General features: G+C 49.5%; 1 protein-coding gene across 1 annotated transcript; it reads left to right on the forward strand.

Moving 5' to 3' along the window:
• Positions 1 to 3,058: 3,058 nt before the first annotated feature.
• LOC102408162 (synaptophysin) lies at positions 3,059 to 14,429 on the forward strand. Its single transcript, XM_006073655.4, has 7 exons — positions 3,059 to 3,155; positions 4,302 to 4,367; positions 5,504 to 5,628; positions 8,481 to 8,676; positions 9,369 to 9,560; positions 10,837 to 11,167; positions 13,360 to 14,429. Exons 1-6 carry the CDS (start codon positions 3,120 to 3,122, stop codon positions 11,161 to 11,163), a joined length of 942 nt encoding a protein of 313 aa, XP_006073717.2. The 5' UTR covers positions 3,059 to 3,119; the 3' UTR covers positions 11,164 to 11,167; positions 13,360 to 14,429.
• The last annotated feature ends 1,650 nt before the right edge of the window (positions 14,430 to 16,079 follow it).

A 16,079-nucleotide genomic window follows, 5' to 3' on the forward strand; every position in this document is an offset into this window, starting at 1 on the left:
GGAAACCTCCAGGCGAGGCCTGCCAGCAGTAAGGCCTGGAGGTTAGAATTAGCCTGCCATGTGATGTGTCTTAGGCAGCGGGGCTCTCTGACAGTGTCAGAGAGGGAGACTAAATTGGGATCACCCTGTCTCCTACTTTGCCTTTTCTGCTGGAACAAAATAAAATCTAGGACTTCCCTGGTGGTATGGTGGTTAAGATTGGACTTCCACTGCATGGGCATGGGGTTCGATCCTTGGTGGGGAACTAAGATCCCGCATGCTACACAGCATGGCCAGAAAGAGAGAGAGAGAGAGAGAGAGAGAGAGAGAGAGAGACAATCTAACTCCATTTGTAAAAGACATGGGTGACAGCTTAGGGTGAGGTTTCTAGCCTGGGAGAACCCACTCAGGGCCAACCTGGCTTTCCTGAGACCAACTTAGAGTACCCCATTCCCAGATCCCACAGCTCCTCTTTCTGCTTCTTTTCCTACCTTTAGTCGTTGCCCAAACTTTGGGGTCTCATTCATTCAGTGAAGGTTTAACAGGCATTTGTTTTGTACCAGGCACTGTTCTGGGTTTCCCTTAGCACAAACTGAGCTGGCTTAGACATGTGTCAAGACTTGTCCAAAGTGTTAGTCATCCCCATGCCAAAGGAATTGAAGTAGTGTTGGAAGTGGCATAGGATGGGGCCACCTATGGGGAGGGTCTGAACTAAAGTCTCCCCCCAGCTCTCATAGCAGGGGTTTCTCATTTGTATAATTTGTGCCAATTGAACCAGGACTGAAATTTGAGAGAAACCAAAATTGGAGATCTGGGACTCAGAATATAGAGTTGCACTAGGTCTGGAAACAAAGGCTTAGGGTGGTTGGGTTTGTGTATGGTGGGAAAGTAAGTTGTGGGTAGGGTAAAGAGAGGGAAGGGAGTTGTTGAGGGATGAGGTGGGACAAGCCACCTGAGGCCAGATGATGCAGACCCTTAAATGCCAAGCCCCAACCCCTGGGGTTTTTCCTGAATGTAGTAGGGAGCCATGAGAGGAATTTGAGCAGGGTAGTGATATAGTTAACTTTGCATTTTAAATAGATGCTCTGACGTTTGTGCTGAAAACAGAAGGGAGGGGGAAGAGACTGGAGATGCTAAATTTGGCAGGAATGATGGTTGCCTTAGCCAGGGGAGGTGGCAGAGGAAATGGAGAGAAGGGAGTAGGTTCCAGAGATGTGTAGAGGTAAAATGAACCATTTACTGGGCCCCAAACTAGGTGTGTTACAGTGATTATCTTGTTTAACAGTGTAACTATCCTATAACTACCATTTTAAATTATCTTACCTGTCCAAAGTCATACAGGAACAGATATTAGAGGTGGGATGCAAATTCCAGCAATTGGATGCCAAAGCCCAAGCTCTTCATACATACATTTGAACTATACATTCAGATAGTTCAAAATTCAAAAGTACAGAGAAGTATAAAGTGAAAGTTTCCCTTCCCTCTGGAGGCAACCAGTATTATCAGATATCTTTTATACAGTTAGAGGATGCTGTACTGATAAGTTAGCACAATGGCTAACAGTAACAGGTGCTGGAGCCAAACTTCCTGGGTTCAAATCCTAGCTCTGCCACTTACCAGCTGTTCAAAGTTCTACCACTTACCAGCTGTTCAAATTCTAGTTCTATCACTTTCCAACTGTATTACTTTAGAAAATTCCTTCAGCTTAGTTTGGGATAGTAGTAGTACCTGACTCATAGAGTTGTTGTGAAGATTTAAATGAGTGATATATGAGAAGCTCACAGAATCGCCACAATTTAAAATGTTAGTTATTCTATCATTATGATGTAATCCCTTCTGTTTGTACACAATTCCCACATAGTTTGGCCTCTTGCATTTCTTAAGTATCTTGAATATCATTACACAGCTCCATATTATTAATAATGACAGCTACATAGTACTCCATTTTGTGCCTCTAGCTGAGTTTTTTGTTAAACCGGCCACCAGTAATGAGCACTTGGGAAGTGTCCACACTTCCTTATTTTTATAATAAAAAATAAAGAGCACTGCAGTGTATCATCTTATACATACCTCCTTTAGCACGTGTATGTATCTCCCTGCAAGACAGATTTCTACAAGTGTTAAGTGCTGAGCCACATATATGGACTTGTTGGTTTGCTACATCCTGCCAAATTATTCTCTACAGAAGTTATACCAATTTAACTTCCATGGGCAATTTATGAGAATGCCTGTTTCTGGCCAACATGCTAATATTGAGCATTATCAAACTGTTTTATATTCCCCACCCTCAAAGGTGAAAAACAATGTCTTGGTAGCTTTTATAGGCATTTCTTTTAGTATGAGTGAGGCTTAGCATTTTAAATTCCAACTGTATTTATCCATTGGCTTCTACAACGTGGCAATTGCCATTGACCTCGGTGAGCCTAGTTTTGGCAGCATGAAGGAGGTGTAATCCAATTAAGGGAGGACTGAGGAATAAACAGGTTGTATCAAGCGTAGAGTTGGAGTAGGGAGTTGACTAAGTTGTTCCTTTGACTAAGGAAGAGAGAAACAGGGGAGACAGGTGGAGTGGGAGGGTGTTGGGGTTTTTTTAATGTGCTGAAAATTCAGAAAAGAAGAAACCCTCAAGACCCTGAACTACGTTTAAATTGGTGGGACTTTGGGAACTACGTTTAAATTGCAGGGACTTTGGGCATTGTCAATAACTAGCTGGGTAACCTTATACAAGTCGCTTAACCTCTCTGGGGACTAATTTTCCTCACCTGTAAAAACGGGGACAATGGTCCCTACCACATCGGGACGTTCTAAGGATTAAATAAATGAACACATTCAACAAATTCAGTAAAGGGCTGGCAAACTGTCCTACTGTAGGACGGAACGGTCCACCTCCCCAGATCTCTAGCCGTGCTTTCAGAGATCACGACCTTCCCAGAGAATTTTCACTGTTCCAACCTCCCGGCTGGAATGGCGACCAGTGAGATTTAGACACTGCCGCTGTGCGCAGGCTCCCTTGGCGAGTGAGGCGAGGGTGCGAGGGGCGGAGCTGCGGCCGCCTGGGCTGTTCCGACGATCGCGCGCCGCCCCCGCCGCGCCCTGCGCCCGCCCTTGCTAGCAGGCGCCTCCCGCCCCCCGCATTGCTGATGCTGCTGCTGGCCGACATGGACGTGGTGAATCAGGTACGTGTTCCAGCACCGCGGACAGAGCCCGCCGCTGCCCGGCCTCCTCGCCCGGGTCGCAGTGAATCTGCCTACTCTTAGAGGTGGTGGCCAGAATTCTAGCAGCGGACGCCTGGTCCCAGCTCTGGGGCTGGGGTCTGCGGCAGACGAGGGGAGGGAAGGGGAGGTGGAGAAAAGGAGTGCGCCCTTTGCCGCAGCGAGAGCTGTCCTGACTGCCGCAGCGGGAGCCGCCAGAAGCCATTTCCTTACAGGCGAGCAAGGAAGAAGAGGGGTCTTAGAGCTAGGGTATAGGCAAGGCAAGGAGGGATGGGAAGGGAGAATGGAAGGAAGATTGGGGGGTGCTGCGGATGAGCTAGGAAATAGAGCGACAGAAGGAGTGGGGGCGGGGGTGCAAGGGAGGGCTGACACCTGCCCCTCCCAGACCCTTCCAGATGGTACCCTGGTAGACGACCACCTCTTCCCCCAGAACAGACCAAGGGGGACGATCGGTTTCGCTTCTCCCAAACCCCTAGTCTCCCTTCCCCCAGCACATATACAGTGAAGCCATGTCCCAGCTCTCCTCCACCTTAATCAGCCCAGACCTTCTGCCATCGCACTCTTCTTCACCACCTCAGAACCTTGCCCATCTCTAACCAGGACTAACCCCTCCCCATCCTCATCATCTCAGACACCCCACCACCATCATCTGACTCACCTTTACCGCTGCAGACCCCTCCCCCACCCTAGCCAACCCAACTCCCTCCCTGTTGTGACTCACCTTCACCATCCAAGACCATTTCCCCCACCTTAATGAGCCCCAACCCCTTCTTCAGTCTCTCCACCTGATCCCCTTTGCCATCTGACTCATCTTTACGATTTCAAACCTTCTCTCCTTAATTAGTCCTGACTCCATCCCCATCTTCCTCACCCTTCAACCCCTCTACCATCTATCTCCCCACCTCCCTGAACCCCAGGGATCTTCTTCAGAGACCCTGAGCTCACACCTTCCCCAAAGTGTCACTTTCTCCTTTTCACCTTCTCTCCAAACGTCACTCTCTCCCCAAGATCACATGCCTTATCCCCAGGGGTTATTGCCTGGTGGCCTTGTCCCTCACCTCCCTCTCCATCCCCAACAACCCCACCCTTCCCCACTACTTCTCTCCTCAGCTGGTGGCTGGGGGTCAGTTCCGGGTGGTCAAGGAGCCCCTCGGCTTCGTGAAGGTGCTGCAATGGGTGAGTGTGGTCTGAGCTGTGGGGAGAAAGAGGGAGGTACTGGGATTCAGAATGGGGAGGGAGGAATAGATGGGTGGGTGGGGGGGCAAAGGGTATGGGGAAATTGGGCTCCAGGGTGAAGTCCCAGGGCATTGGGGCCATAGAATGGATGGGCTGTGATGTAACATCACATAAGGTCAAGGGTACCCACATCATGAAGTGGAATATTGTGATGTGCTACTTCCTCTCCTGAGGTGAGAGAGGGGCAAGGGAGGTGAAGCCTGAAGCTGGTTGCTCCAGGGAGAGACACAAAGCCAAAGAAACCCAGAGACAGTGAAGGAGACAGAGAGAATGGGAGATCAGGAATGATGGAGACAGAGATGGAAATACCCAGAAAAAAGATATAGAGATGAGAAAGAGACAAAGAAATGGAAGACAGAGAAAGATGAACAGAGATGCAAAGAGAAACAGACACAGGAAGAGAAGAAGAAAAGTGGGGTGGGGGAGAGAAAGAGATAGAAGAAGAAGAGACCCACTGCGAAAAGAGATAAATTGATAAACAGAAAGGCAAGAGGGAGACAGAGAGAGCACCATAGAGACAACGAGTCAGAGACAAAGCAGGGAGTTAGAAACAGACCAAGAAACAGAAAGGCACACACACAGAGAGACATACATTCAGAGAGAGAGAGATAGAGAGAGAGAGAGAGAGAGAGAGAGAAGAGGCAGAAAGAGCCACACATAGATACTAGAGAAGTAGAGAGAGAAACAAAGACAGAGATATTTGAGAAAGACAAAGACATTGAGAAATACAGAGAGAGAGAGACTGAGAGAACTAGAGACACAGGACAACAGAGACAGGCAGAATACAGAGAGAGAGAGACAGAGAGAGAGAAATAGAGACTGAGACAGAACAAGGGGAATCAGAGCATTATTGAGATGTAGATCCCAAGAGAGACAGTGGGAGAAAGATTGGAAGAGATAGTCACACCCCTCTAATCAGCTTGTCCTTGGGCCCCATGAGCCCTGATTAGGGGGTGGGGGTGGGAACTAGTCCATCTGCTGCTGCCTTTGCTGGGTCCTGATCTGTCCAGAGGAGGGCAGCCCCATCCCACTTGCACACAGGCTCACTGTGGCCATCCCCACCCCTACTGCCCAAGGTCTTTGCCATCTTCGCCTTTGCCACATGCGGCAGTTACAGTGGGGAGTTCCAGCTGAGTGTGGACTGTGCCAACAAGACCAAGAGTGACCTCAACATCGAGGTCGAATTCGAGTACCCCTTCAGGTGTGCCCCCACTCTAGCCCACCCCTGGGATCCTGACAGGCCTGGGATGGGGGTGGGGGCTTGGGACTGGCCAACACCTCCACCCCAGAGGCTCCTGCCCAGCCTCCACCTCGGGAGACCACACCCACTCAGGTCACTGCGCATGCACTGAGCACCTACCTTGTGCCTGGCACTGCTCTGGACATCCAGGACACGTGGCAACCAAGACAGGTATAGGCTGTTGCCCTCTGGCTATGTTCTAGTGAAGGGGAGGGACAGGAGACTAGCAATAAATAAGATTCAAAATTATATATATATATATATACACACACACACACATATATATGTATTCTTAATGCCATAGGATACTAATGTTAGCCAATATTATTATTTAATTCCCATTCATTCATTCCATATACATTTCTTGAGAACCTATTGTATGTCAGGTACTGCTCAAAGTGCTGGGGATAAAACAGTGAACAAAACAGACCAAGCTCCCTACCCTCATGGAGCCAAAATTATAACAAATAAACAAATTAATAAAGATAATTGCAGATTGGGAGAAATCCAAGGAGGGGATCCTCCTGCAGGGTCTTATGATAGAGAATAATGAGGGGGTGCTGCTTAGCCATAGAGAAGGATTAAACCCAATTAAGCAGTTCTGAGAATTTTTGAGCTCTTACTGTATGCTGGGTGCTAGGTACATGAGAGTGAGCACAAGCAGGCAAAGTGGCTGCCCTAATGGAGAAGCTTCCCTCCTAGCCATGGAAAGACAGAGACTTACAGGAACAATTTTAATGGAGGCTCCTAAAGGGCTCTTCCACTACTAGGACAAGTCACGTACCTGCTCCAGGTCTCCATTTCTTCACCCATCAAAGGGGATAATAATACTCATCCTACAGGGTTATGATACATATTAAGTGAATTAATACTTGTAAAATGCTTAGCACAGTGCCAGACACACAATAAGCACTCCATAAGTGTTTGTTAAAATAAGGGAAATAAAGAAGTTTAAAGGACTGGGGAAAGAGGTCAGGGTTTGAGTTGGAAATTAGGGATTTTTGAGCTTTAAGGGTAAATGTAGGCTCAAGAGATCATCCAAGGTGAGAGGGAAGACTGAAGAGAGGATAGTCCAGCAGTGGCCCTGAGCAATAATCAAAAGAAAAGTGCCAGGGAGGCATGGTCTGAGAGGCTGGGGAGGGGGCATGGCAACCAGGGATCCACCAGCTCACAGAAGCCAAGGAGTTTGGGGAAGGAGTAGGGGTTGCAGCATGGGATACCTTGGAATCTAGAAGGCCACAAAAATCTGTGGCCCCCAACACCTCCCATGCCTAGAGCCTCAGGTCCTGAGGATCTGCCCTTTACCCACAAGTCTGCCAGGGAAAAAATCTTTAGCCTGTGTTCCCTTGACCAATCCTGCCATTGCCCCAATAACCCCCCTTAAGGACCCTTCATTCCCCCTAGAAACCCAAAAACTCAAACTAGACCCAACTCCTAGCTCCATCATTTAGCAGCCTTGCAGCCCTGGATAAGTAACTTAGTCTTGCAGAGCCTCTGTTTGTTCTTCTGTAAAACAGGTATAATAATGCCTCCTTTAGAGAATTGTGGGGGAGAGTCCTTAAAAGAGGCAATTATGTAAAATGCTTAGAGCTGATCAATACGTTTAAGTCCTTCCCTTAGGCCCTTTGCTATACAAGGGCATCGGCACCATTTGCTTATCTCAGGATCCTGCCCCCCCAACCTGAGGTCGGAGCTCAGGGACATCACTCCAGTCTTTCTCCCCACACACATTCCTCCTTATGACCCCTCTTCCCTCACACCACATGTCTTCCCAGTCTCCCCCCACCCACTCCACCCACACCTCAGATACACCCATCCTGTTCTTGCATCCCTTCTACCCTCCTGTCTTTCTGTCCATCTCCTCCTATCTTGTAGTCTCTGGGCTCTCCTCTGCTATGTACACATTTGTTTTTCTTTTGAGGACCTGAAGTGAGGTGGAGAGAAGAGTCAACATGACATAGGGAAAAAACACAGGATTCAGATCCCAATTCTGTCATTCCCATGCCAGCTGTGTGACTTTAGGCAAGTCATTGCGTTTCTTGGAGCCTCTGTTTCTGCCTCCACATATTTCATTTAATAAATACTTATTGAGCCCCTACTATGTGGCAGCACTGTTCCGGGACTTAAGGGCACAACAGTGAACAAAACCAAGGAAAAGCCCTGCCCTCTTGTACTTACAGCAAAAATCAAGGAAAAAAGTAACATACATGGTATGTCCAAGGGTATCACAATTACAGAGAAAATGGAGTAAAGAAGGGGGCTAAGGAGTGCTGGGAGGGAATGGTTAGATTTAATTTTAAATAGATCAGGGAAGACCTCACTGAGAAGATGACAAGTGTAGCAAAGCTTGAAGGAGATGGAGTGGGTAAGATATGAGATATCTAGGAGAGCTTTCTAGTGTAAATATCCTAGGGTGGGAGGGTGCCTGGTGTGTTCTATGAATAACTAAGGGGCCAAGTGCTTAGATTGGAGTGAGGGCTGAATAACACCTATTTCACCGGGATGTTCTCCTGAAATGTGACTGCAGGACTTTCCTGGTGGTTTAGTGGTTAGGACTCTATGCTTTCACTGCTGAAGGCACGGGTTCAATCCCTGGTCATGGAACTAGGATCCCACAAGCCCTGTGGTGCAACCATAAAAGCCAAACAACAACAAATCATGAAATGTGACTGGTACACAGTAGGTGCTCGTGAATGGTTATCTCCTCCTCTTCCTGGGACCATGTCAGAATCTGGGAGGCCCCATGACTGGGAAGTGGGGAGGGGAAGGGAATTCTTAGGGCCTAGGCCACACCTGCCCACCTCTCTCCACAGGCTGCACGAAGTGTACTTTGAGGCACCCACCTGCCAAGGGGACCCTAAAAAAATCTTCCTGGTGGGGAACTACTCCTCATCAGCTGAATTCTTTGTCACCGTGGCTGTGTTTGCCTTCCTCTACTCCATGGGGGCTCTGGCTACCTACATCTTCCTGCAGAACAAGTACCGAGAGAACAACAAAGGGCCCATGCTGGTGAGCTCCCACAGCCACTCACATGCATGCAGGGACCAGGGGACATGGAGCCTCGGGGACACAGCCATTTTCAGAGGCCACACCAAATTCCAGACAGGCTCACACGCAAGCACTGCTGCTACGAGCATCAGAGACACTGACTAGTTGAATGACAGGGACACATCTACAGCCCACACGGAATTCCAGACACCTGGAAACTTACCACCTCTCACCAAACCCCACAGTCTAGATGAAAGAAAGGAGCACACAGAGGTTCATTACATCAGTCATGCTTGTCATCCATCACACCACACAGACACACTGGATTCCTATACAGCTGTACTCATACACCCTCATTCCAGATACAAAATTACACAAATCCCCACATTCAGACAAAAGTGGAAAGACACACTACTTGCCACAGATTAGACAACCAACTCACAGAACCCTCCTCATACACACACACACCCCACATACCACAATCACACTCTCACACCCTCTGGGTCATATATATATACAAACACACACACGTCCAAGCAAGAAGAACCACCTTCAAGTGAGTGTTGGGGGCTTCAAGAGCTGGAAAGGCAAGGGAGAGACAAGCTTATTCTGGGGGACCCCCCCCAAGAAAGCCTGTGATCTGAGGAGGCCCCACATCCCAGCATGAAGCAGCCCACTCATGGTGCTGTATCCCTCTCCCCTGCCTGTCCTAGGATTTTCTGGCCACGGCAGTGTTTGCCTTCATGTGGCTGGTTAGCTCATCGGCCTGGGCCAAGGGGCTGTCAGACGTGAAGATGGCCACAGACCCAGAGAACATTATTAAGGGGATGCATGTCTGCCACCAGCCAGGGAATACATGCAAGGAGCTGAGGGACCCTGTGACCTCTGGCCTCAACACCTCGGTGGTAAGTCCTGGGAAGCTGGCTGAGACAGCTGGGGAGGGTGGCTGGGAAACTTAATCTGGCATGGGGAGGTGAAGTGGTGGAGAGAAAAAAATGAGAGGAGAATTCCGAAGAAATCTGAGAGGGCTCCTTGGAGGAGGCATGCAAACAACAGAGCCTTGAAGGATGAGATAGTAATTATAATCACTGTGACACCACAAACTGTTCCCAAAAAGGGGACATGAGATTTTCTGTTCAGTTAGGTCCTGGATCCCAGGCTCAGCCTAGTCATGTAGAATCTCTGGCAACTCAGTGAGTACCCACTAGGAACCTGTTTCCTTACATGCAAAATGAAAGAAGAACTTGAACTATTTCTCATCTGGACGCCCCCTACTGGCCAGAGTCAGGCTGAGCTCAAATCCCGGCTCTGCCACTTGCAAGCTCTATAACCTCTATCAATAGATAGCCTCTCAGACCTCAGTTTGAGCATATAAATAGAAAACAAGAGTTGATTAGTGGAATAATAACATACAAAATGCTTAGAAAAGGACCTGGCACATGGTAAGTCGTATACAAGTGTTACAGATGCTAAGGTTCCAATTTTTTTCTGTCAATTGCTGGCTATCAGACCTCCAGCCACTTAGCTTCTCTGGACCTCAGTTTCCTCAACTGTAAAGTAGAAATATTACTTTCTGGCCCCAAACTGAATTACATTTACATATTTATACAAATTCCATATCTTTGTTTTAGTATAAATCATATATTTATATACTTTACACATGTGTATTTATACATAAGCCCCTGGTGGCTTAGTGGTAAAGAAACTGCCTGCAATGCAGGAGACACAGGAGACGCGGGTTTGATCCCTGGGTCAAGAAGATCTCCTGGAGAAGGAAATGGCAACCCACTCCAGTATTCTTGCCTGGAAAATCCCATTTATGTACTTTGTGTATATGTGTTTATTAGTGTTATGCCTACGTATTTAATAAAAAGTTATGCTTAACATTTTACTATATCTTACAAAATTAGATTGATTTACTATATTCTGTACATGTATAAACGTGTATATATGCAAATACATAAACACATATATCCCTGGGAATGTGAATTCTAATCACCCCACCAGGGTGATTTTTTTGCACATAGACATTCATGTGCTTGGACTCAGAGGGTCAGGGTCTCAGAAACCACCACCCTCTGGGCGCCTGTGAATCCAAGCTCGATGCAAACAGCCTCAGTGTTCCCTGGGACCACCAGGGCAATGGGCGCTAGATGACAGCAGAGCTTTGTCTCCCCGCAGGTGTTTGGCTTCCTGAACCTAGTGCTCTGGGTCGGCAACCTGTGGTTCGTGTTCAAGGAGACAGGCTGGGCCGCCCCATTCCTGCGCGCTCCTCCTGGTGCCCCCGAGAAGCAACCAGCGCCCGGGGACGCCTATGGCGAGACAGGCTACGGGCAGGGCCCCGGCGGGTACGGGCCCCAGGACTCCTACGGGCCCCAGGGCGGCTATCAGCCAGACTACGGGCAGCCGGCCAGCAGCGGCGGCAGTGGCTATGGGCCTCAGGGCGACTACGGGCAGCAAGGCTACGGCCCTCAGGGTGCACCCACATCCTTCTCCAATCAGATGTAGTCTGGTGAGTGACAGACGGGTGAGGTAGCCAATGAGGGCTCATGAAAGGAGATGGGCGGGTCAATGAACCAATAAGAGGCAGGAGTATATGGTCCATAGGACGCTAGCTGGACAAGTAAGGACGGCCGTTTGAAGGCCCCAATAGAGAGGCGGAGCTACATGTTAAGGGTGAGTAACTAGCCAATGGTGGAGAGGAGAAGAGTGGCTTTTGAAAATAGGCAGAATAAAGAGCCAATGGGAGAGAGGTGGAAGTGCTGCTCTGATGGAAGGGAGGGGAGAGAAGCGGGCAGAGCAACCAATGAGAGGAGGAATAACAGGAGGATTTGCATATTGGAAAGTCGGCTGGGCGCAGGCGCCGAGGAAGGAAGAGGAGGTGGGTCTTAGCCAATGTGTTATGATAAGGCCAATGGATGATGAGGGTAAAGGGGCTTGAATCATGAAGGTCAGCGATTACTAATCTGGAAGGAGGTGACAGATCCGCCACCTCTCCGCAACCGTGGAGATGAGGGGGATGGTGTGGAATTTCCAAGAAGGAAAGGGGCGAGGCGAAGCGAAGCAGGGGGCATTGGAAAGTCTTGCTTGCCTTGTTGGTACCCTAAAGAGAAGCGAGATGTCCCTCGCATATGAGAGGGGAAGATGCGAAATAGAGGCAGGCTGATGGCGTTAGAGGGAAAGGCAAGGAAATGGCAACACAGGTGGAGGTAGTTTCTGGCACTTGGCCAGGATGGAAAGGGCAGGGAGGAGTTTATTAGGTATCTCATATACAATTCATTAAAAATTCCTGTTGGCTCTACCTTCAAAATATATCTATAATCTTCACACTGTCCCCCTGGACCTCTTCACTGGTTTCCACTCCCATTCCCATTATATTCTGCTTACAGCTTGGGGAAGGACCCTGTTAAATCCTAAATCAAGCCACAGCCTTCCTGTGCTCAGAACTCAGATCTCTGCTGAGGCTCACTCAGATTAAAAGCCAAAGCCTTCATTATGGCCCACGAGGCCCTACACTATCTAGCCCCACCCCTCACTTCTCTGACCTCTCATCCCCAACCACTCCCCCTGACTCTGTTCCAGCCACACTGGCCATCTCGATGTGTCAGGCACAGTCCAACTTCATGGTCTTGGTACTTGCTTTCTCCTTGGAGTTTCAAACCCACACACACTGATAACCTTACCTGGCCAACTCCTTACAAGACCCTTTTCTTACCTTTCCCTATGTTTTATCACAGTCTGTAATTATTAGTTGATATGTTTATTTACTATCTCTTCTACTAGATTAGGGGATGTCTCCATGACTAATTCATGCCATAGATAAATCAGAGCACTACTAATGTTAAGAAACATTTACTGAAACAACATAGCATGAAACATTTTACTATCATTTTAAAATATCCAGGGTCAAAGCAGAAGTCCTCACAACTTTGTCCACAAGGTCCTATGTGACCCCATTACCTATCTCTCTGACATCACCTTCTATCACTCTCCCTTGCTCACTCCATTGAAGCCCCACAGATCTCCTTGCTGTTCCTCAAACACACTAGATGTGGTCTCACCCCAGGGCCCTTGCACTGGCAGCTGTGCTCCCTGCCCAGAATGTAATTCTCCTTGGTTATCTGCATGGTTCATTCCCTCACCTCCTTAAGTCTTTATTCCAATGTCACTTCTTCAATGAGGTCTTCTCTGACTACCTACTTACTAGAGCAACCTTTCTTTCCCTACTGGCACTCCTAATCCCCCTCATCCCAGTCTAATTTTGTTTTTCCATTTCACTTATTATCACCTTATGTCATACTAGATAATTTATTTACACATCATGGTCATTGTTTGAAGTCTCTCTGTCTCCCCTGCTACAATGTAAGCGCCACAAAGATATGGATCTTTGCTCTGCTCAATGTAGTTTATCAGCAATGAGGAGAACAGTACCTGTTAACAGATATTTTTGGATTAGGGGAAACCAATCCAAAAGGAAACCATAATTTCTTTGGTACCTAATCTAGTGGAGGTAAGGTATATCTTCCCAACAGGAGCAGCTGGGATGAAGCTGATCCCAAGACTATAAGTGAAGGAAGAAGGAAGGAAGAAGGGCATGGCAGATAGAGGGTAAAGCCTGGGCAGAGGCATAGCAGCCCAGCCCTTCCCTAAAGGCACTACCTGTGTCTAGACCACCTCTCCTTTTTATGTCTTTTGTCTCCACAGGTCAGTGCAGCCTGGGAGGACCCCATGGGTAGGCAAGAGCTCAGGAGAAGGCCTGCCCCCACTTACCACCCCTACACCCCAGGTCTCCACCCCTCAAGCCAGGAGACCCTTAACTGTCTTTGCTGTTTATATATATATATATTATATATAAATATCTATTTATCTGTCTAAGCCCTGCCCCCGCTCCACTCCCCTTGTGCATTAAGGACCCGATCTTGAGTGGGCCCTTCTCTTACCCCTACCCCTTCCCCTTCATCCTTTGGCCCCTGGCCCTGTGCCCTGAGGTTGGGGGGACTCTTTAAGGGGCACAGAGAGGAGACAGAAGGCTGCGTGGGGAGGGTGGGTGTGAGTTCAGACTATCTCCCCTTTCTTCCTCTCCTCCTCCTGACTCTGGCCTTGATTTCCTCCAGCAATTCCTGAACAGGGGCCATTAGGGAAAATCCAACACTAAAGAGGGAAGAAAGGCAGAGACTGGGTGAGCCTGGGACCCAAGGTGGTCTTGGAGAGGAGTTCTGGAGTGGAGGAGACTAATAAGCTGATGGGTTGGGTTCCAGACATACTGGATTTGGAGTCTCAAGAAGAAGGGTGCCCTACAGCATTCTAGAATGGGGCTTGGAAGGAGGCTGAGGGTGGGGGTCTAGAAGGGATGGAGCTTTAAGTGAGGCAGTGGTAGGGCCCACAGTGGGCAGGGTTTAGAGTAGGACAGAGTTCTAAGGAAGAAGTGTGACTTGAGACCCGGGAACCAGGTAGAGAAAAATGCTGAGGGCTGGTTTTAGAGAGGGTGGGGCTTGAACTAGACAGTGGATGAGGCTCCAGAGGGGACGGGTCTCGGATTGGGACCAGAATCTATGAAAGGGGTGTGACTTGGAACATTCCATAGACTGAGTTTGATTCTAAAGGGGGCAGACCTTGGGCAAGCCTAGAAGTGGGGTTCAGGAATGGGCCAAACTTGGAGTGAGGTCATGGTGGGGATTCTAGACAGTTGGGGGCTCATAGTGGGGCCTGCCTGGTGGTTTCAAAAAGGGCAGCCCTGCCCCCACAATGAAGCAGTGAAGAAAATATATTTTAAAGTGGATGGGCTTGGCAGTGGGGAGGGTAGGATGAGAAGCTTGGCTGGGGCTGAGGGATGGGTTTTGTTAGGGGTGGGGGCAATATCTTTGGCCAAGGCTGGGGACTGAGGTGGCCCAGGAAGAGCTGAGAAATAAGACTTGGAGGTTAAGGGGTGGGATCCAGAGAGAGGCACCCCCCACACACCTTTGCCCACCTTGAGATGGGCCAGCTAGGCAATTAGTGGACAGAGCCAAAGGGTCTGTGGGGCCAACCCACCCTCTCTCCCCACTTCCCTTGCCTCCTCCCTCCCTCCATACCCGCTTCCTCCCCGGGGTGGTTGGAGGCCCGGTCTGGAGCCCCTATCCTGCACCCTCTGCTGTGTCTGTGGCGTCTGTAGTGCCTGTGATCGTGTGTTGCCATTTTGTCTGGCTGTTGCCCCTCCCCCACCCCTCCAGACCTTCTCCCTTTCCCGTGCCCTTGGATATTGTTTGAAGACTCCCTCCCCGAGGAAGAACAAATATGATTAATTCTCCCCTAAATAAATTCCTCAACCACCTAGTCCACGCGGCTCTGACTTCTCAGTGTCTTTGCGGGGGGTGGGGGTGGGGCGCGGAGGCAGGGGACAAAGGGAAAAGAAGGTGAGAGAAAGCTCCACCTCTGACTTGCTGGACACCGTTCAAGAAAACCCATTTTCGGCCCCTCCAACAGTGTTTTGCTGAGCTGCATCCTCTGTGAAGCCTCACTTGCCGATTGTTCTAAGTCACACTCAGAGTAGCCCTGCCCACTGCCCTACTACTCGCCACTGAATGCCTAGTCGCATCCGACTCTTTGCGGTCTCATGGACAGTAGCCCACCGGGCTCCTCGGTCCATAGAATTTTCCAGGCAAGAATACTGGGGTGGGTTGCCATTTCCTCCTCCAGGGTATCTTCCTGACTCAGGGATCAAACCCAAGCTTCCTGTGTCTCCAGCACTGCAGGCAGATTCTTTACCAGTGAGTCTCTTTACAGTTCGGTTCTAATTTGGGTTCCTTAGGCCGTTTCCCAGACTCTGGGGAGCCCTGTCCTTGAATCCCCAAAGGGTTAAAATAGGATCCCCATGCTTCACAAGGAGACTTCCCTCTAGTCACCTGCCTCGCATTCTTCAGACCCTGCTGTCTCTCCGTTTCCTTGCCTGCGCTCCTGCTGGAGAACTGGGAGACCGTCCAGGCAGCAAGGCGGAGGCGGGGCGCCGAGGGGACTAGTTAGTTCTCTCATTCATTTCATAACCTTTCCTGGCTCCTCCCTGGGGCAGGGAGGGGCGGGAAATGACCCGGTTTGCGTAATGGGCCCGGGGTGGGGTGGGGTAGGGTAGAGTAGGCGGGTAGGGGGTTGGGGGGGTGGGAAGGTGAGGGGTGAGGGGCGGGGTCCCCGGAGCCCACCGTGAAGGGCCGGTGGACTGCTGCCCGTTGCAGTGCCTACCTTGGCCGGGCATCAGAGTTCTGACTGTGTGCCAGGGACCCCCTCCTCCCACCCTGAGGCATAGCGAAGCCTGAGAGGGCGAAGGAGAGACTCCTAGCTCAGGGAAAGAATACCTGGAGAGAGAAAAGCGGGAGCAGGGGAGAGAAGCCTTTAAAATATATTTCTAAGGACTTACGGGGCCTCGCAGTTGGAACTATAAGGATGGGAAGAGG

This window comes from Bubalus bubalis, chromosome X, assembly GCF_019923935.1.
Source record: "Bubalus bubalis isolate 160015118507 breed Murrah chromosome X, NDDB_SH_1, whole genome shotgun sequence".
Taxonomy (NCBI): domain Eukaryota; kingdom Metazoa; phylum Chordata; class Mammalia; order Artiodactyla; family Bovidae; genus Bubalus; species Bubalus bubalis.